At 36.5% G+C, this 22,440-nt stretch overlaps 1 protein-coding gene across 1 annotated transcript in view; it reads left to right on the top strand.

Moving 5' to 3' along the window:
• The window catches only part of COL25A1 (collagen type XXV alpha 1 chain), a 425,657-nt gene that overhangs the window by 298,149 nt on the left and 105,068 nt on the right, over positions 1-22,440 (top strand). Inside the window, exons 8-9 of the mRNA XM_008689416.1 lie at positions 20,059-20,118; positions 21,676-21,783. Coding sequence (XP_008687638.1) covers positions 20,059-20,118; positions 21,676-21,783 — 168 coding nt within the window. The remainder of the gene's footprint in view (positions 1-20,058; positions 20,119-21,675; positions 21,784-22,440) is intronic.

The following is a 22,440-nucleotide window of genomic DNA, read 5'->3' as shown; positions in this document are numbered from 1 at the left end:
AAATCCATCCTAAACATACCCTCTGACAAGGAATTCTGGAAAATGATTCCAACCAGTTTAAATAGCCATTGGGTTTTCTTTCAATGTTTTTAATGTAGTGACCTTCACAATAAAATAATTATTCATTCCATTTTATGAAGTAAAGGAAAGATTTAATTTGTCCCCAGTCTTGTACTCATTGCTTAAATAAACTGCAGTAGTTTCCTTTTACTTTTGTACATGATTTATTTATACATGATTTGTTGAAAGGATATAGACTTTTCAACCTTTTCAGGCCAATGTACACCATTTCACATTTTTCTTAAAAATGAATGGAATGAACGTTTTCAGATGGAAAAGGATACATGCATATATATTTAATATTATTCCATTTATATTTTTGTTTGAATTTTTATAAGTGCTTACAGGTATTTTCTAAATAATTTAAACAATTCCTTGGTACATTCATGATCTTCTATCAAATACAAAACTATACATATTTTATTCTTTTTTATTGTGAATTTAAGCAAGTAAATTTTCACATGAATTCAGATATAAGAGTCTTATGTTTATTAATCCATATAGTATGAAGCTGTGGTTTGCATTAATGCCTGTCACTGAAGCATATAATAAAATGTGGAGGGAAAGATCGATTTGGGGTTGGTGATTTTCAATGTTAGATAAGGAAGAGAAAGTAAGCCTTTAGGTAAATATATTAAAATTTGTATTTGAATGGACAAAACCTGAACTTACTATAGTTGGTAATACCTAGAATAATGAGCATATTTCAAGTAGGAAATACAGAAAATTAAAAGCAATTTACACCAACAAAATCCAAAACAATTCCCCCCATTTTTTTTCATCACTTCTAAATGCGGCAACAAAAATGTTAATGAAGTGGATTCACCAACTAGAAGTCAAGAAAGTATGAGACAGCAGGTTTTTAATGGAGCATCAGGATTTGCAGAAGGGACTAGAATACAGGACTATATTTTTGATTCTTCCCTTCAGAATAGGTGGAATAATGGCTTATGCATTGACAGATCATGTTTAGGGAAAGCAGTTCCTGTAGGTCTGAATGAGATGGGTCTCTGGAAAGTCATTTAGTGCCAGACAGCAGCGCCCTTTCATAAGCATACCTGCCTTAATGTGTCCGGCAGCTTCTGGTAACAGACATAGCCTGTAAATCACAAGTGGCAAACAGGACTGGCTTTGTCGAAAAATAATGTCAGTTGCAAAGTCCTACTTCAAATGCAGTTCTATAGTGACTTTAGAGGGAGGGCAGGAAGCTTTGATTTTCATCTCTTAGAAGCCAGTTAAATTTTGTTTGAAAAATGTTGATATTCAGAGAAGTCTTTACTGATCACTAGTTTTTTAATATTTTGCACAAATACACTTCTGAATGATTTAACACACACACAAATAATAAAAACAGCAGTCATAAGAATAAAAATAATAACAATAGTAATAATGTAACATTGTTGTTTTCATAGTTCCATATACCAAGAAAATAGGTAGTTTTATCATGCTTTATCAGTTTGTGAGTCTAGCATGAGTCTGTTAATAAAGGAACCTTAGTGGTGGAAAAGGTGGTATCAAAACCCTCTAATGTAGTGTTCAAAACATCAGAGAACTGGGCGCCTGGGTGGCACAGCGGTTAAGCGTCTGCCTTTGGCTCAGGGCGAGATCCCGGCGTTATGGGATCGAGCCCCACATCAGGCTCCTCCTCTATGAGCCTGCTTCTTCCTCTCCCACTCCCCCTGCTTGTGTTCTCTCTCTCGCTGGCTGTCTCTGTCTCTGTCGAATAAATAAATAAATTCTTTAAAAAAAAAAAAATCAAAGAACTAGTAACATTTGTTCCAAGACAAGAACTTTAGTTAGCGACAGGCCTGAAAGAACTCATTAGAATTAAGAGCGAAGATCGGGAAATGATGATGGGGGAGCAAGAGGAGAGAGAAATTGGTGTGGCACAGTGTCAGTGCTGTTAAGGCTTGAAGCCCGTGTGATGTGATATGAAATAGAGAAACTAACCATAACCTTAGGAAGTACAGGGCATCAACAGGTGGTAATTCCTGCCTTGTTCCCATGTCTTCATATCAGCCTGAACATTCTGAGTTTATTGGCAGGTGAGAAAAAAGACTGAATGAGATACTACCAATTTTTTATTAAGATAACATTTTGTTGTTGTTTTAATTTCTTTATTCCTTGGGCCTTTCATCAAGCTTATTTTCAGAAGCTGAGTTAATCTGTTAAAATTGTGGCCCGACCTCAGTGTCTCACCTAAGTCTTGAGCCTATTGTGGCTTAAAGGAGGTCATCATCTTGTGAGATTTTCAGGAGGGCTGAAGGGAAATTCTTCTGCTGGTAAGTTAGCAAGTACGGAATGAGGGGTGTGACTCATGGAGACATGCCCAGAGCACACCAGAGAATCTTCTAAAACATGCCTGATTCTAAGTTGCGTAGGCTGTGTTACTTTGTCTTTTTCAAAGGCTTAGAAGTTGTTTCTCATATTAAGAATTACCAAACACTTACCTTTTACACAGCCAATCGATTAAAAGATTACACTGTGTATCACTGTACATAGGTGTTTGTACATATATCAATTTTCATTAAGGAATTATTCTGTTTATAGAGATATCTTATATACATATATAGCATGTGTGAGTATTTACTTAAAATTGCAGCTGCCTATACTATCTTTATGAAACAGTTCCTCATGAGTATAGATTGTTACTCACATATACAAGATCTAGATACATTCAAATGTGGACCTACTTTTGTTTATTCTCTAATTCCCATTAAGAAAAGATAGGCAATGGCCAACACATGAAAAGATGCTCAACATCACTAATCCTCAAGGAAATGCAAATCAAAACCACAATGACATAATCACCCCACACCAGTCAGAATGGCTAGTTTCAAAAAGACAAGAAATAATAGGTATCGACAAGGATCCGGACAGAAGGGAACCCTCATGCACTGTTGGTGGGAATGTAAATTGGTGCAACCACTGGAAAACAGTGTGGAGGTTCCTCAAAAAATTAAAAATAAGAATACCAGATGATTCAGTAATTCTACTACTGGGTATTTACCCAAAGAAAATGAAAACACTAATTCAAAAAGATACATGCACCCCTCTGCTTATTGCAGCATTATTTACAGTAGCCAAGATATGGAAGCAACTTAAGTGTCCATCAATAGAAGAATGGATAAAGAAGATGTGCAAATATACATATATACACAATGTGCATATATATATATATACACACAATGTACATGTATTACTCAGCCAAAAGGAAGAGTGAAATCTTGCCATTTGTGACAACATGGATAGACCTAGAGGGTCTTATGTTAAGTGAAATAAGCCAGAAAAAAAAATATCATATGATTATGCTTATATGTGGAATCTAAAAAACAAAACAAAGGAACAAACAAACAGCAACAAAAACAAGCAGACTCTTAAATACAGAGAACAAACAGATGGTTGCCAGAGGGGAGGGGCCGGGGGTTGGGGGGGTTGGGCAAAATAGATACGGAGGATTAAGAGGTACAGACTTCCAATTATAAAATAAATAAGTCACGGAGATAAAAAGTACAGCATAGAGAGTATAGGCAAAGTATTGTAGGAAGAAAGAAAGAAAAGAAAGAAGAAAGAAAGAAAGAAAGAAAGAAAGAAAGAAAGAAAGAAAGAAAGAAAGAAAAGAAAGAAGAAAGAAGAAAGAAAGAAAGAAAGAAAGAAAGAAAGAAAAAGAAAGAAAGAAAGAAAGAAAGAAAGAAAGAAAGAAAGAAAGAAAGAAAGAAAGAAAGAAAGAAAGAAAGAAAAAAGAGAAAAGGAAGGAAGGAAGGTCAAACATTCAAAGCAATCTGTGAAGTTTTATTGGATTAAATTGAATATCTTCCTTAACTCCTTTTTAAAAATTACCTTTCTATTCAGTGTAGCATTGCAGAATTGTTTAAAGAGAATAAAAATTAACTCTTAATAATTTAATGCTTAGTTTTTCTTCCTGCATGTCTTAGCCTGCAAGGAAAACTGTCCTCAGTGTTCCTTTACAAAGTAAGAAGAAAACCATCATGACGACAGTTCTTGACTAGCACATCAAAAATTGGCTTTGATGTTGTAGTGGAGTCTACTGATTAAGCTTAAGCTTTTTTGCTTAATACCAATTAATTAATTATTTGACAAATACTTGCCTTGACTTGAATATCAGAGAAAAGTTTGAGACCTAGCTCAGAACCTAGCAGCATTTTCTTAGCTATCTCACTTCCTTATATTTCTTAGTAGTTGAGGAAGTCATAAGGTTCTAGAATGTCAGCATCAGAATTTCCTTTTATGGATATAAACTTTTTGATAGGAAAGGGACTCAAATATATTATTTGCATTTAATGTAAGTTAAAGCTGCACCTTGTAATTTTTCAGTCCTGATTCTTCCTTACTCTTGATTTATTTTTTATCCCACTGAACTGTTCTTTGAGAAAGTAAACATTGGAAAGATTGTAAATCATTAGTATAGTTTGATCAGGTGTTTTGAAAATCGGAAACTATTTTGTCTTTATTAGTATAGCTGTTATCCATCATATGGTAAAAAGCTGCTAGCTACAAATTAACCATTGTTATTGATTTTTTAAACATTTCCTTGATATTATGTCTTTATTGTTTAAAGTCTTTATAATCTACATAACAGTATATTTTGATGATGAAAACAATAGTAAGGAATATTTTACCTTTTAATTATATGTTATCCTTTCACTGCCAAGTAGATAACTATTCTATTTAAATTGAAAACTTCACCCCTACACTCACCACTTTCATTTTCTGGTATAGATAAACACACATTATTTTGATTTTGACAAAGTGAAGTTTCTAAAGAATCTTCAGTGTTGGGAAATTTTAGATTATAACCTTATAAAGCCATTTTTTAATAAAGCCATTTGTGTTGTCTTTTTTTGCTTAGTACAAAATTACTTTTCAGTCTTGCAAACTTTTGTTTAGTAGTCTTTCACAATTATTCAATAATATTATAAAAGGAAATTAATTTTGAAGAGTTACAGGAAGAGGGAAATATCTGGAGATCTATTAGACGTTTCAGATTTGTTCAGAAAATTAATGTAGAGATTTACAACTTCACCCTTCATTTTACACTTTGAGGCAGAAAAGTCAAACAAAATCGAAATAGAGAAAGCGTGCTATGTCACCAGCACAATGTCGAACGTTAATGCTGTAACTCTATACTGGTCTGTAGTATTACTTCCACTTTGGAGCCCTGTCTTTCTAATAAAATGTGTCAGAGAAGAATGCAAAGTTTGAGTCATGGTATCTACCCTGAATTTTATACAGTAACTGTTATAATAACTCAAGATTTTTAGAATGTGTCAAATGAAATGGCATGTGCCAACAGGGTTGTAGTTTGAGAAACTGTCACAATTTATACGGGATTTCTTTTTAAGGTAGCGAGTAACACCATTGGTTGTAGCGGGGAAGGAATTCAATGTCTTTATTTTTCCTTATTTTTGAAATATATACACTATTTTGTGCGACTTCCCTCTATGTTTTGAAGTAATAATTCTCATGAGGTAGATGAGAGGCTACAAACTGGTAGCTTGAGGACCAGATTCTGAGAGGAGATAAATTTTGTCTTTCCCAAATTAGTTGCTAACATTTTAGTTTTGGGCAATTTCATATAAATTTTTTTTAATTAAAAAGCATAGCTGAGGGATCCCTGGGTGGCTCAGTCGGTTAAGCGTCTGCCTTCAGCTCAGGTCATGATCCCAGGGTCCTGGGATCGAGTCCCACATCAGGCTCCTTGCTCATCAGGGAGCCTGCTTCTCCCTCTGCCTGCCGCAACCCCTGCTTGTGCTCTCTCTCTCTCTGACAAATAAATAAATAAAATCTTAAAAAAAAAAATCATGTTGTACACCTGAAACTAATATAACATGGTGTGTCAGCTATATTCAAATGAAAAATCTTAATACTAGTTCAAACTTTGTATTTTTTTAATCAAGATGTCAATATAATTTATGCTATCTTTAAGAATTTTGTTGAAGTATGAATTGTAGAATAACAGAAAATTTTCAAAGTTACCCCAGTTGTATATGGTATTGAATAGTAATTAAATAATATGCAAATTAATAGTGAAAAGATAAATTTTAGTCCTTTAGTTTTAGATGTTTAAAATTAGAAATAACACAGACTGAAGGCTTGCACATCAGCGTCACTCCTTTAAGGAAAAATCTGGCCCCAAATTTTAGAATTTCCTTTTTTTTTTCCTTGAAAGTATAGATATTGGTTTATTACTGAAGATCATATAGGTTAGACATCTATATAAGTTGTAGCTGAAATTTGTAGATATTTAAAATCATAATATAAACCTAGTTTCATATGTTTTTTTATTGGACCCAAATAATTTCCTTTATGATGTTAGTGTGCTTCTAGAAATATTCTTATTTTAAGGCACTGTGTATATTTTCTGGGTTTTTGGCGTTGTGGTTGCAGAGTTGGATTAATGGAAACGTTTCCCCTTATAGCATTTCTAACAAAATAGTCTTGATGCACACTAATAAAAAACAAGTCCATGAATTGTTTGGAATTGCCCTTTATAGCTATACTGACAAATCTTTAGAAAAGGAACTAATTTGGGCGAGTATTATTTGATCTATTTTTCCCGGTGTCCTCCTTGATACAAAATTAAATTGAAACCTGATTTTTCTGAGTGCAACAAATGCACAATTTGAGGGTGTGGTCCAGAAGATTTTTTTAAATGGCATTAAAAGGGTCCTATAAGATAGATTCTATTTCTTTTTATAGAAAAGAGTTGTATGCATTTGAAACAGTTGTTTCTTATAGTGTTTTTAACTGTTAGATAGTATAGGAACTAAAAATTTGCTTTTTTTTAGAATGATAAATCTTTTGCCAATGCCAGAAAGGGTTTCTAGATAAATCTTGATTGTTCAATTTTAAAAAGGTGCTGAGGAGGCAGACGATATGGCTAACAGATTTCACTTGCTGCTACATCAAATTTTATCTTATAACTATGAAATAAACCCATTTCGTAGCCAGCCAATTGCCTAAAAACTTCTATAGGGTATGCTAAGCTCATGGTTCTTGAGTTTTATTCAAACACCGCCAGTGGCAAGGAGCTCACTCACTCTCTTCCAAAGCAGATTAATAATTACAGACAATTCTGAATATTAGAAGGTACACCACTAATTATAGACAGTTCTAAATATTACAAAGTAATTAAATCATTTATTCAACAGATATTTGTTCTTTTGTATCAACATGTGCTGTTCTCTACTTCCTCTACGTTTAGTTTTAGTCCTGCCTTCTGAACTAATTCCTCTTCCACACGACAACCCTTCTGTGATTTTATAGAAACAGTGAATGAAGCTTACGGTTAAAATGAACCCCAAAGCCCTTCTCATCCAAACCTTCATGCACTACAGCGGGCCTTGCCGCGTGGAGGCGATTCTGCTCCACGTGCAGTTCTGAACCTATTTAAAGCAGCCCTTATATCCTGTTTCATCCTCCCCTGCTCCAGCCCCAGCTCCTTTATCCATTCCTCACATGACAATTATGTGCTTTCTTACTGTCTTGGTTATTCTCTGCATATGTTCCTGTCTGTGTCCTCCTTAAAGGGTAATGGCCAGAAACTAAACACATTAATGCAGTTTGGTTAAGTGGGAGGTAGCCTACCTGCTTCTGTTTACGTTAGTATAGCCTGCAATTAGAGTAGCTTTAAACAACATTGGCAGTCGTATCATATATTAATGCATATGTTTATTATCAACTTAAATTCCAAAGTCTTTTTTCTCACTGTCACTAACCCTTAGCTCCTCAATTGTGTTTTTATATAGCTTGTTTATTGGCTCCAAACACTATTCCTCACTTTTATTTCCATAGTATTAGTACACTCTATCCTGTTGAGATTCTCTCTGGGGTTTTGATTCTGCCATTCAACAAATATTACGTCTCTTTCCGGTCTCATTTTCTAGAGATCTGAGGCATAGATATAAAAACAGATGAGAGAAAGAGAGAGAGAGAGAGAGAGAGAGAGAGAGAGAAATTGTTCTCAGACACAAAGTTTGGGAAGACTAATCTAATTCATTGATACAAATGTTAAATGTTGAATGGATCAGGACTCAGAACAGGAACTACGTGACCAATTAAGCAGTATTATGTAAGTGAACTGTTCAACTGGTTATAAATTCGCTATTTTTATTGACTTTTAGTTACGTTTCTCAATTCAGTATCTAAGGATGATATAAGAAACCTGGACATACCTCTTGCTGTAATCTGATTATATATGTGTATCCATCTATTATTTTACCTATTTGAAAAAGGAAATAAAATATTTTAAAACAGCACCTTTTTTTTTTGCAAAATTTCACCAACAAACCTTTTAATGATTTATTCTAGTCTTGACTTAAGTCAATAAAATTTTACCAATCTGTCTATATTATGCAGGATTTATCTTCTTCCTTGCTTTTTCTTCTATTACTTCTACAATTCACGTTCCTGAAAAATTATCCGTTTGGTTTTATAATTTTTGTGGCAAATGCTCAGTATTTTGAAAGCCATCTTCAGACTGATTTAGATTCCCAAAGTTTTCACTTATAGTCTCCTCACTTTTTTGGTGTTTTATACTACCAACATGAATGCCAGTTTTTAATCAAAATATCTGTACATTTTTCTGTTTGAGAGAGATTTAGAAGGTATATAGGAACTGGTTGCTGTTGCTTTCTTCTATCAACTATTAATGTTTTACTCTCAGTTGACCAAAGAGGGGGTAAAAGTCTATTCTTTTATTATTCTTTTTCTGATTCCAACTAAAAATGTTCATTTTGCCCTTAGTTTTTTTCCCAATCAGTGGGATCTTAGTGCTCCTGACACAAATTTAAATGTTCCATGCCACTTTCTTGTATTAATCCTCAGTTTGACTTTTCCTTCCTTTTTTCTTTCTTTCCTTACATTTAATTATGTTCATCATAACAAATGAAAACTTACAAAGAATAGAAGAGTGGAAGGGAAATTAGGTGCCCAGTAATTCACAAATTGGATAATGATGCCTTGGAAAAGCTGATTGTGGTAGTTACTTTGAAAATATATTTTTTTCTTAGTAACATTTTTTGTGCCATTTTAATAATTTTCCCATTTCATAAGTCAAGAAATACAGATAATTGTACTATTAATGTTAAGAAGCTTCATCCCAGTACTGGAAAATGATAAATTATTCTTCCTCACTTTTGTGTTCTATAATCACTAATATCCCTTATCACAAAAGGAGAAAGGTTGACAGTGCCTTATGTGTAAATAAGTAATTTAATTTCAATAATGATATGATAGGCACACATCCTGTAATTTTTTAGCTACATATGGGAATCATAAAAGTTGTAGCTGATGAAGTGGCAGAACTGGTTACTTATCTGAGTAAACCAGATGACACCTGGTTCTTAAAATGTAAACTTTGCTCCTTGTGGGTGCTGAAATTGAAGACCCATTGAAGAAAAAAATAAGACCTATGAAATATGTTTGTGTTTTGGAGCCTGGGCTATTGCTTTCAGATCGTCTAAGACATCAGAGAAATATTTTCCCTTGGTCTTACTTATGTGTGATATCATCACTTCATGTGCTCAAATACAGAAGACGGTTATTCACTGTTGCTTTTTTTTTCTTCTTCTTTTTTCTTTACTGGCAAATAAGGCAAATATTTCATTAAATGTTTATTAAAATAAAAGACCATGTTACACTTTGAATTAAGTCTTCTAATCATAGGAAGAAAAAAAATCTTGCTTCTGTTGTATATGGCAAATTCCTTTGATAGTTGCAATATTAAGTACATTTAAATAGAGAATTGACCCTGTCAGAAACTGCAGCTACCGCTTATTTTGAGCCCTCATTTTCAGTAACTTTCCAAGACAAGTTAATATCTATGCTTAACATTTTTGGCTGACATATTATTATCTAGATATTTGAAATTGGGAGGTAAAAAAGAAATTTGAGGTAAAAAACGTTTAAATACGATCAGTGTAGAGGTTTCAACTAAATTGTATGTGCAAATATATACCACTTTTAAAAATTAAATATAATAAGCATTATAGTATGTTACAACTCAGGATTAAAAGTGTACTGCATTTCATTAAATAACATTATCATCAACCACAGCCAGGAAATTAAAACCAAAAAGTAGTTCATATTATGATTTCCAATATCCATATCATTATAAAGTTTAGATTTAATTTCACAGAAGTCAGGAAATTCTATTCTGAGATTCCCAAAGAACCCATAACTCTCACATAGATTACAACAGCCTCTTTCATTAGGAGCTCAAATCATGGGACTCCTCCCAGATGGATCCATCACTATGGGATGCAGTACTTCCTTTTCAAAAAGGAAGTATACCTTGTTCTGTTCTTCCTCCTAGAGGTCCTGTGTAACAACCACATTTTGAAGGTTTTATGATTTAAGAACCAGTACTCTGAATTACAACATGTGATTGAGGCAATGAGAACTTGTAACCCTTTCTTCAAATGCTAATACAACAAAATAAAGTTCCTTCAGTCGATTATTTCCTTTCTGAAGCAAAGCCTTTCTACACTTGTCTTGTTTCTAATTCAACATTCAAAAGGACTAGATCAGAGACCTTTAACTGGTGTTCTGTGGGCCAAATCCTCCCTTCAAATGTATTTCTGTTTGGACTATAATTTTTTTAAAAAAGATTTTATTTATTTATTTGACAGAGATAGACACAGCCAGCGAGAGAGGGAACACAAGCAGGGGGAGTGGGAGAGGAAGAGCAGGCTCCCAGCAGAGGAGCCTGATGTGGGGCTCGATCCCATAACGCCGGGATCACGCCCTGAGCCGAAGGCAGGCACTTAACCGCTGTGCCACGCAGGCGCCCCTGGACTATAATTTTTTTTAAAGTAAATTTGAATTCGTTACAAACATTTAGTATCTGAAGCATTCATTTAAAACAGAATCCTTGGATTTCTGGCTTCTCTTGAAGCCCGTGAAGATGTAGCAGCCCCAAGTCTGCTTTCCCCTGAGGCAGAATCAATTGAGTCTTCATTGTTGCCTTTTAGCCCTGGGTTGTCTCCTTTCAGCTAAGTCCACCCACTTCTCTTTGTCATAAACCTGTTCTTTGATCTATGTCATCGGCCTGGTCCTTACAGTCATTTGAGTTTACTCCATATGTACAAGTGACACCAAAGACAAAGGTAACTATAGGGCATTCAAACATGTTCTAAATTGCAAACAGTATTTTAGTCTGGTGTGGAAACCTGAAAATTTCAGGGATGCTTTCAAGTCACAGTCCAGTTTTATGTAAATGAACAGCCCTTGGGAAAACACTAAAAATTTAGGATGTAGACTAAAGGAGGACATTAGAGAACAGGACCAGTTTGGAAGGTATCTAGAAGAGGACTAGTGGAGGAAGGTATCTAGAGTAGTTCTACTTCAAGTTGATGTAGTTTGGGAATATAGGTGAGGTTCAGTGGGGTGGAGTCCAGAGCCGACAACCAAGAAAGAATTCTTGAGACGTCTTTGGTGCAGAATGGTGGTTTATTAAAGCACGGGGACAGGACCCGTGGCAGAAAGAGCTGCTGCCCCGGGTTGTGAGGGGTGGCTGTGCGGTTAGGGGAGGTCAGGAAAAGGGAGGTAAGGAAAATTTCAGGGATGCTGAATTTTCATATGTTAAAGAAGATTCACAGGATACCCAGAGGTCTTGCCATTGTCAAGTTAAGTTTGTTTACCCCTCTAGTAAGACATTAACATTAAGATAGTTGGGAGATTCCTGGAGGAACTTTACACTGCAAGTATCTGTCCATGGGCTGCAGGGTATAAGGACATTTAATTGTATTTACATTCCCTTCTGGAAAGTAGACCATTGATAGAAATGCTTTGTTCTTGTAGATTGCTAAAACGTTTGTAAACTGAGGGAGACTCAGGTCTTGCAAGATTGTGATCTCTATTAGTTAACTGTTTTTCCTTTAGGGCAGCCAGGAGTGCCTGAGGAATGTCACATACATCCCTAGGGGGGTGGGGGGTTGTAGGGTGTCAGCTTCTGCCTTGTCCTCAGCTTGCCTCAGTTTTGTTCCCTCATCAAAGTAACATTACTCTCTGGTGAACTTGCCCAAGTACTCTATTATCTTTTTTGGTGCTAGATCATTTTGAAGAGCTCTATTATCCCAAAGGACTATCAGATATTTGCTGTGGGCTTAAATTTATTTATGGGAGATAATGACCTTCAGAGGTGGAACAGGAAATACAAGGGTAACTCTCCACTCATTGTAACTGAGCCCCTTGGGACTCTCATCAGCTCTTTGATAGGCTGCCTTCCAGCCTTCTACCTCTTTTGTGGGAAGGAGAAAAGAGACTACCATCCAGGGAGCATGCCAAATGAATTTTAGAGTCAACTCAATCTAATATCACACAAAGGAAGTTTAGCAAATACCATTAAGCCAGACACTAGAGTTTTTAGGGACCAACAAGACACTTCTGATTTTTATTCCAGAATGAATATTGCAAAAAAAGTTGAATTTTTCTCACAGACTATTGGTCAAATGCTTATTTTCCCTTCAGTATAAGGTGCCCTGTCTGCTAATGAATCCTCTATCTTTTTTTGGCACTGTCCTTTCCTGAAACATGCTGTGCTCCTCTCCCCAGTATAGACTGTTTCCTTTCAGAACATGGATAGAGTATATTCATGTTGAGTCCTTTACCTGGCACCCTCAACTACAAAACACCCTTGGTTTTTACAGAAGAATAAATGTAAAATATTTTATTGCACGCTATCATGATGCTATACCATACTAGAGGGAGGATTCCTTGAAAATTAAAATTAATTAAATTTGGGCTCCATAATTAAGAATTTGTATTTCAGATGCAAATTGCATGAAATTCTGATGGGGTGGAATGTAAGCTTACTTTTGCATTATTATTATTATTATTATTATTATTATTAAATGGAGGTTGTTAAGTAAATCATTATGCAGTGTTTGGTAATCAAATAATGTTCTAAACAAGACTTCTGGAGGGTTTTTTTTTTTTAATTTCCTAAAAGAGCAACATTTTCACAGGTCTTTTTTTTTTCACAATTACTTGCAAAACATATGCTAGTTATAATGTGCTTATTTATTCATTAAAGCAATCAATTAAAAGATATACTAGATAGCAATTGATTAGGATAGTTCTGATTAACATATAAAATTGAAATCATAAAAGTAAATGTGACTTTAATTACTATAAACTGGTTTAAATTATAATATATGATTCAGATTGCCATTTGTTTAGACAGGGCATTTGCCAGACTAGCCTATGTTAACCAATTTTCTTGTTCAAAACTAAATTTATTGCCTTAACTTTAAATCTTACTATTCTTTCTATAATTTTTAATTCTGTTAAGGGAATCTTTGTCATCAACTTTGGAACAAGTTCACAATCCTTTTTCGAAACCCTCAGAGTCAAATGTATTTCATAATTTAGTTGTTAGACATTAGACAGTTCATATTACTCATACATTGCATATTGTTTGACACACTTAGAGAGGCCTGAGGCTCCCTGTAATCAAACCATCAATTTCTGCAGTGAAACACATGCATGTTCACACTAAGAAGAATTATTAGTGACCATAAATAGCCTCACATCTGTTCAAATAAGTTTTTGCCACCAAATGAGTTTGCTGCCAACGTAGAAAACCTTTAGTTAAACTTATGAAGAAATGTTATTTTCAGGGACTTTGAATTAGATTTTGGAAATTGCAGATAAGGGATCATGAACTATATTTTGATTTTTAATCTATTCTTCTTAATTTTACCAGGTTGTCTCCCCCAAACCTACATATGCCATGGCACCTTCATTTTGTAAATATCTCTGTGGCTTCCCATTACTTCCCTCTTTGAGCTCCCTTGAAGACCTGCCCATCTATACCTTATCAACTTCTCCAGGCTCTTCCCTAAAAAGTATGTGCTTCACCCCGACCAAACTCAACTTACCAGCAATCCCCACTTTCCACCTCTTTGCTCACTGTACATCAGAATGGAATACCTTCTTCCCAAGCCCAAATCCACATCCCTCCTCAAATACCTTTGTCCTATCCATCCTTCCTCCCATGGCTCAAATACCATCTTTTCAGGAGCCTTATTCCATTTCCCAATCAGAATGTGTTTAAATAGCCTGCTGTCTGCCTTTCTAATTACAGCACTAGTATAGTATATTTTCCATTTAAATTGGTATTCTTGTGATAACCTCCCCTCTCCACTAGATTTAAACCCCCACAGCTTTTTTCCCCACAGTAATTGGCATGTAGAATGTACTTAAGAGACATTTATTATACAAAGGAATGAATATTTTAGTTAATCTCGCTCTCGTTCTCATCAATTGGACCTCCCACAGGAATCCTACACCCCATAGCCATCGCCACTGCCCTTATCCTAACCTTCCCCAAATGGAGAATGACACCTAGATCTCAAGGGAATACCTAAAACAGGACCCAACCTTTGTATTCCAAGTGTATGTTCAGTATCTCTTTGGAAAAGAAAAATATATTTTCTCTTTCGTTTTTGTATTCACCTTGGTGATACTATCGAAGGAAAGATATCAGTGCCCTTAGAGAGTGACCAGACACTGAGGGTCCATGTGGCGTTTCTGTGCTGCAAGTCTTAACTTCAATACTACTTCCTTGGGGCAGTCCTGCCTGACCCGCTGACCTGGATTAGGTCACTTTCTGTGCACTCTCATAATTTTTGTTTTGTTAACAGTCATCATATTCACTTTTGAGGTATGATTTTCAATCCAAAAACTCGGGTGAATAAGCAATATGACTTAATTTTCCATAATAATTTAATTTTTGAATCTGATTTCCAAATCTGAATCCTTGATTTCTGAAGCTGCATCCTCCCTCCTCTGGGCTGACAAAAAAACCAGACATCACTTTTCCTGGGATTTCCACACTTTCCTCCTCCTTTTGTACTGATTCACACTTCTGAGGTCTTGTAGTATCCAAAGGTTTGGGGTGGAAATTGAGGGGCACCTGGTCTTTGGTCATCAGTCCACACAGTTTGCTGCTGAGAAGCCAGCGTGGCTTGAGTGACCTGCACGGGCCTTCACATCCAGTGTGTCGCTGCTGCATCGATAGGGCATGGGAACATTTCTGCTGCTTCTGTGCAGTGCTTAATACGGGGGAATCTTTTGCAAGGCTGCCCCTGGTGTCCTGCATCCAGACTTGTCACATGGCCATTTTTCTTCAAGGTAGTATTGCTTCCTGGAAGTGCCGCTGGGAAGAAGGGCTTAGGCTCCCTCTGCTCTTAGGGACCACAGACCTATTTCTTTTCTTCCGGTTTAAGGGAGTGTCTTCCTAGATATTTCTGGTTTCTAGACATGTTGGTAGACAAGTTTTGTTTTCCACCCTGCCTCCCTATACCTCTTCTGAGGCAATAGTAGATCGTCAACTAAGAACTTGACTGAGGGGCAAAGGAATGGGAAAAAATATATGAGAAAAAGAGTGTGTGTGAATGTGTGTGTACATATGTGTGTACATATATATCTCAAAAGAGACCTCAGCCACATTTATAATTGCTTGTTTACCATCTGCCTTTCTTGGTTACCCTCTATGTTCCATTAAGCCTGGGATAAGGCTTCCTCATCTCAATGTCCAAATATTGCCTTGTTCCCAGTAGGATGCTTTAAATTCTCCTTGTCCATGAATGAATACATGGGAAAGAAATTCAGGAACTATGAAAGATTCATGGAAAGTGTGATGATGAAGAGCATAGACTCTGGAGCAGATGGCCAGTGTGTGAATCTTGGTGAGCAAAACCCTTAACCACTTCGTGCCTCAAATGCCTCATCTGGCAAATGGTTGTTGTGAGGATTAAAGGAGTTGACATAGTGTGGATCATGTGAATACTGGCCACTAGCATTACCGTCATCATCATTATTATCTTTATTGTGAAGAACCCCTAAGACAGGACTGTTCTCTTGACATTCACTTCAGGAGAATTGTTCTGATTTGATGATAGCTAAATTTATATAAATAACACTGACACAATTTTATTTTTGTGCAGTCTCCCAGACTGCAAGGCTGTTTTATTTTTGCTCCCTGTTCCCTGTGTCTACATTTCTCTGGTTGCCTCTGGACAGGAGAGCCTTTCTTTAGGAATCTTACCTCTTTTCATAGGCTCTCATCTTCTGTCGGCCTTTCTTAGCTGTACGTCTTTAGCAAACGCTACAACCACCCGTGGAGTGCCTTATGAGATTATACACAACAAATGGGGCCTTTTTCAGTATGTGTAGTTTAGGAAGTTTTCCTTATATTTGACACTTGCTGGTGTCAACCACCTAGCTGTCCCAGAAAACCCATTCTCTTCTAGTGTTTCCTCTACCATCCTCCATTGCTCAGGCTGGAGACCTAGGACCACTCATTGCTCCTCCTTCTCCCTTTTGTTCTCAGCCGACTAAAAGTCCTGTGAATCCTCCTTCCTTAATATTACTTCAAGTTATGGATTTGTCCCTTCTCTAGTTCTAGGGCACAGTCCCTCAACTAGACTACTGTAACATTTTCCTAAATGGGGTCTCTGTCTTTAATTTTCCTCTTGCTATACCAACTCCCATCCCCTCATTCACATGGCTTGGGAAGTCTTCCAGGGTTCCTAAAAGCTGCCATTAGGTACACTTTTATTTACTTTGTAGCCATTCTCCTTCACCAAAATGGTCATCCCTCCATATGATTACAGCCTGCTCATTTTTTCCCATTTCTCCGCTAGGTGTTGACCCACGTGAGCTTGTGGTCATGCTCACCATTCAATCCCCACATCTAGCATAGTGAATGCTGTACAGAAGGCACTCAGTAAATACTTCTTATAAATTGTTGATATTTCTATTATTCAAAGTGTAAAAGTAGAAAGAAATTATAAACACATAAACTGCATGATGACAAAGTCTGGAATTAGAAGTCATGGATTAAATTCCTGGCTGTAATATTGCCTTATTGAATACTTTTGACAAAACACAAAGTTTTCTCACTATAATGTAATCATATAACACCATTACTGAGTATACAATAAGTAATAGCATCTTGAATTTATGGCTTCTAAGTAGTTAGAAGCATGTCTTATGAAATATTTGTTCAGCATTTCTTTGGGGTACGCTTGCCTCTTTGCTTTTAGAAGGTAGTGAAGGGACATAGAGCTCCTCCTAAAATGATGTTAAAACACAGGTCCAAGATGGTAACCCACTTTACAGAATGTTGGGAAGATCCATGAAGTTATCTGAGTAAGCTCTCAAGAGGAAAATGGGTTGTGTAAGGTAGTTTTACAATCTTGTACATCCAATTTCTTAAGAATTCAAGATATATGGGAGTAAAAGTTGTACACATTATTTCAGCATTTCAGCTTATTCCTGGACTCTTTCTCCACGTTTTTCTAGAGACAAAAGTTTTCCCCCACACCCAGTTGAACCATCTGTGTACCAGGCAAGTTTTCCAAGATGTAAAACCAAGGGAAATATGTCCATTCCATTTATTTAGAAAAGACTATGACTAATGATACTGTGGGAAAAAAATGGTGTAGTTAATGAAAAAGTACATTCTGTGTGAACAGCCGGGGAGCCTAACTGTTATGGCCACGTAAAGCCATGACTTAAAGATAAGTATTCAGCACCAGTACTTTTCAAACTTATCCTCTGAGGACCTCCCGTGGGAAGGAGAGGGTCAGTTCAGTATCTACCTGTAATCTAGAGGTATCCCCTGTGAGATAAGATTCTCTACCACCAGCAAATGTTAAAATTGTTAAAAATTTGTACAAATTTTACATTCTACCCCATAATATGACAATGTTTGTTTTACATTAAAAATTTAAATTTATTTAATGTTTATCAAACTTGAATCTTAAGGAAGATGTGCCATATTTATTATTGCCTTTAAATAACCCTTATCCACCACCCCCCAACACTGGCATGTACCCTTCAAGCATTGCCTAGGTTTGAAAAGCACAGGGTTCTAGGATATTACAGCCCAGGCCATGGGATTTTTGTTAGAATTTAAGAATTCTTCCACATGTCTCTTTCTACTCTGTTACACATAAACTTCTGAGGTCCTTTTGCCTAACTCACTAATAAAATCTTTAAAATGTAGCTCTAAGCATGTAACTGGTAGCATTTTCTACAGTTAAGATGATTGAGGAATATAAAATCAGCTTCCTCAAATAGAGATTTTCTGTTTGATGAAAAGGATCTGTCCAAGGAGAGAATTACCTATCCATTTTCCTCTTTAGATCTCGTTAACACTGGAAACCAAACTGAGAAGTTATAAAACTAATGCTTTTTGTGAGCATTTAGAAAATATGATCAAAGAGCAAGCTGGTCATTTGCAGATAGGAGTACAAGAAGTGACTTATTTTTACATTCAAATTTCAAAACATTTGTAAGGCCTACCATGTGTGCTGTTAAAAGGCTTTTAATTTTAAATTATTTTTGTTAGATAATCCTGTTCAAAGTGACATTATGATTTATTGCCACTAGTCAAGATTCTGATTCCTTATAGACTTCTTATTTGTATCTGTTTTTGTTCTTTGTTACATAAATATGAGATTTATATATAAAATTCTGACTGTGTAATATAGGGCTAATGAGTCACAGATGGAAAGATGCTGGCACATTACCATCTAATAACATTTTAAACTCATATTCCATAGTAAAACAAAAGCAAATTGTACACATCTGTTTTCCAACTTGTAGCATTTCTGAATTTGGGTAACGTCTATGTTTCAAGGACTTTTACTTTGAGAGAAGAAAAAGAGGATACAGGTCACCTCAAAATTACCCAGACACTTAATAGCCTTATCAGAAAGGATTTGGCAAAACAGATAAGATTTTCTCTGCTTTGCTTCCTGAGAAGTCCCAGCTCTAAAGAATGAAACTGAAAGGCATTAGGGCTGAAGAGATATCTTCATACCACAGACATAATTTTATTGGTTCTTTTAAAAAGAAAAATATATCCCAAAAAGGGGGGAAATAAAGGAGAAAAATATACTATGATTAATAAAATTTAAAAAACTAGAAAGTTACTGGCCTTAACTAAAAATATCCTCAGAATAGATATGGACAGAAGAGGGGAAGGGCAATGAGGAGGGAATAGACATCTGAGGCCATGTAAGCTGTGGTTGCTATTTATTTTATTTGTATGATAAACATGTTCTGTGTGAAAAAAAAATGTAATAAAAGGCTCCGATATCTCATGTTATTGGAAAAGAAATAGAACAAAGGCAAAAGTTCTCTCTCAGACCTACCCAATTGATAATACCTGTGAATACGAGTTAGTACAATTTAGTGAATGAAGTACGAGTCTCTGAAATATCTCTCCCCCGTTCTCCCTGGTTAAGGAATTCAAAACTACTTTTCTGCTTCAAGGGGTTGTGTGAACTGTCAAGTTCTTTTGGAAAAGTTACGTGACAGAAGCGATTACTGCAGACTGTGACCGTAAATCCCTCTGACATGAAATACGCATGTTATAAGAGACAGATTTCCACCCACCACCTCTGCAGGAATTCCTGAAACAGGAAAGACCTGAGAATCATCATATGATTAGAGAGAGAAATTTTGATATGTGGGTGGTAAGATTATCTTTTGTGAGGCAGACTGCATTTATTCTGAGGAATATTTCTGATCAGACTGCAAAATTCTGTTCACTGTTGTCCAAAAAAGAATTAATATGTGTATGTCCTGAGTTGTAGGGTAAACAGAATATCGATGGAGGGAAATTAGTGTTGTTTTCATAACAGTGTCTGCAGTTATCTCCCTATTGTGCTAACATTTTGTGTGTAAGATTCCAGAAATGTTAAGAGTGTGTACACGCATCCCAGTGTAACTGCCACAAGGGCAAGTTACAATGAGTTCTCAATCTGGCCTTTCCATTAAAGGAATGTTTTGCCTGGGGCCTTGTGTGTCTGATTTCCTTTACAGTGTGTCAAACAAGACACAACTTAGAGCCAGGACAGGGTGGCATTAGGTACATGCTTGTTTTGTTTGTCCATCAGTGGGATGTCTGTGTGACGTGTTGTGTCGTGTTGTTTTGGTGCTGTCCCACGTCCATAGGGCCTGCCAGGCTTCCCCACAGTTGCTGCTCTGCACAGTAATCAGATCCTCACCGTCAAGGTTTGTGGCTGGCACCCAAGCTGCTCAGTCAGAGCCCGCAATCAGCATAAGAGTGAGCAAGAACAGCTAAATTGGCTTGCCAAGTCCAGTTGCTCTCTTTCCCCATACTCACTGAGGGATTGGATCCTTGCGACCTCACCTACGTCAGCGAGGTCACATATCTATTGAGAAGGAGAATCTTGAACATATAAGAGAGAAGGATATTGAAGTTGAGCAAGGATAAAGAAGAGAGGCAGGTGTGACTCTCTAGGACTGTGGCACACCTCGTTGGTTTAATTTGCAAGCATGCCAACACTCTGTGTCAATTAAATAATCCTCAGTATTCTGGACTTAGGGCATTTATAAAATGGCGGTGGCGTTCGTGCCACGTTATGCTGGTTGACAAATCTGACGGAAATTGAACTGGTGCTTTGTCTCTAGACTTTCTGCTCAGTGTGAGGGATGCAGGTGATGGGAACTTTCCTGCTTCTTTAATATACTTCATTAAAGAGGCCTAACACCCACCGCAAAATGATGGGTATGCAAAAGATTCCTCTCTAACTAAAAATCTGTTTTCACCATCCCATGTTAGGATTATGTTTCTTTCAAGAAGAGCCGGACAGTCTGATGTCAGACACAAGCACCAGTTCCATTTTGTTTAATGATCATTATAAGTCTAATGTGTATATCTTTATTTCTTTCTTGGGGCCTTCTGATGTCTATTCTCCAATTCTCTCACCTCTGAACTTCAACCTTTGACCTCACCTGACTGATCAGATGGTGTTTCCTAAAATCAATCATGGGTTTCTCTCTGCTGATCAGCAGCTCATTAAACGCCGCCTCATTAAGGTAGTGCTTATTCTTGCTCAAGTCTGATTGCTTCTTAACATTCAGTTATTACTCCATTTACTGTTGCTTTACCATTTATCTCTCATGGGTGGGGGTATTTATTTATTTGGAAATATCCTAGAGCAAAACTATGTCTAGGGAGCTGCATTTGTTCGAAATGTATACGAAAGTACCAAAGTAAAATGTTTTAGAATGCCTAATTTTTTCTTAATTAAAAAAAGAAAGGCAGCTGAAATTATATCCAGTAGTAGATCCAGTTCTGAAGCTCTCTGGCTTTGGTAATTTATAAATTATTGCACAGTTTGACAAGAGATTGTATGTTTAATTTTATAGGTTGTGAAAAAGTAAACACATTTGTCCAACCGCAAATGCAGCCATTTTATTAAACAAGGTGAATATAACCGATGCAGCATTGTCATGAATCAAGTTATGCAAAAGTTTTATACCAGCTCTGAATATCGTGATAACTTACACACTATTTCCAAGAGCTGAGAGTGCTGGTTCCTGAGCTGCTTTGATTTTAATAGCATCTACTCAGCTCCCCCAGCATGAATATTTATTTGCTCCCTGCTGGCAGGCAAATTGCCTACAGGCTTCATGTTTCTGATTGTTCTGGTTCTTTTCATAGTGTAAATGTGGATTAGATAATACCAATTTAAAGTGTTGAAAAGAAGACCTGGGTCTTTATCTTTCATGGTCATTGTTGGTCTGTTCCCTTTTCCATTATAGGGTGACCAAGGACAGGCTGGGCCTCCAGGACCTCCAGGCCCTCCTGGCCCAAGAGGACCTCCAGGGGACACAGGGAAAGATGGCCCCCGTGGAATGCCAGGAGTGCCCGTGAGTTGCATTTTGGATCTGTTTGTTTTAAAGGCTGAGGACTGGGATAAAGTGGGGTAAGGAGGGGCCTTAGGGTTAGGGAGTTGCAGGAAGTGGGGTGATAGAAAGCCCCCAAGCAGAGAGGGCACTGCCCACAGGAGTCCGCTTTAACGCTCAATCCCTGAGGAACCCACATGAACCACAAAGAGAGACCTGGAGAAGGCAACTAAACTGGATTTCAGGTGAGCCTCGAGAAGTCCATGATTGAGCATGCCTGATCTTACTTGTGTCTTGACTGCCTTAGAGTACATCAGTGCCTTTGGCTTAAATGGGAGAATAGCTTGAAAATCTAGGTGAGAGATTGGTAACATTCTCCAAAGGATCAGTGGCAGACAATAAAGTCCCATATGAATTATGGAAAGCAAAGGAGGTAAATCTTTTTAATGTTTACCTTGTAGAGAAATTGATCAAAAAAAGAAAAAAATGCAAATAAAACGGTAACATTAATGATTAAAACATCAATAGGTATGGTTTGAATATCATTTGTCCTTTATATGTGAAGCTTATTAATAGAAATGATTTAAAAGCAATCTCAATACTTAGATCAAAGTACTTAGTTACTAAGATTGGTCAAGCGTCAATAGTACAGTAGTACAGGACACTAGATACATGGTTTGA

The sequence above is a fragment of the Ursus maritimus genome, unplaced genomic scaffold, assembly GCF_017311325.1.
Source record: "Ursus maritimus isolate PB19 unplaced genomic scaffold, ASM1731132v1 scaffold_11, whole genome shotgun sequence".
Taxonomy (NCBI): domain Eukaryota; kingdom Metazoa; phylum Chordata; class Mammalia; order Carnivora; family Ursidae; genus Ursus; species Ursus maritimus.
The sequence above is the reverse complement of the archived record's forward strand: the minus strand, read 5'-3'. Positions and strand labels throughout refer to the sequence as shown.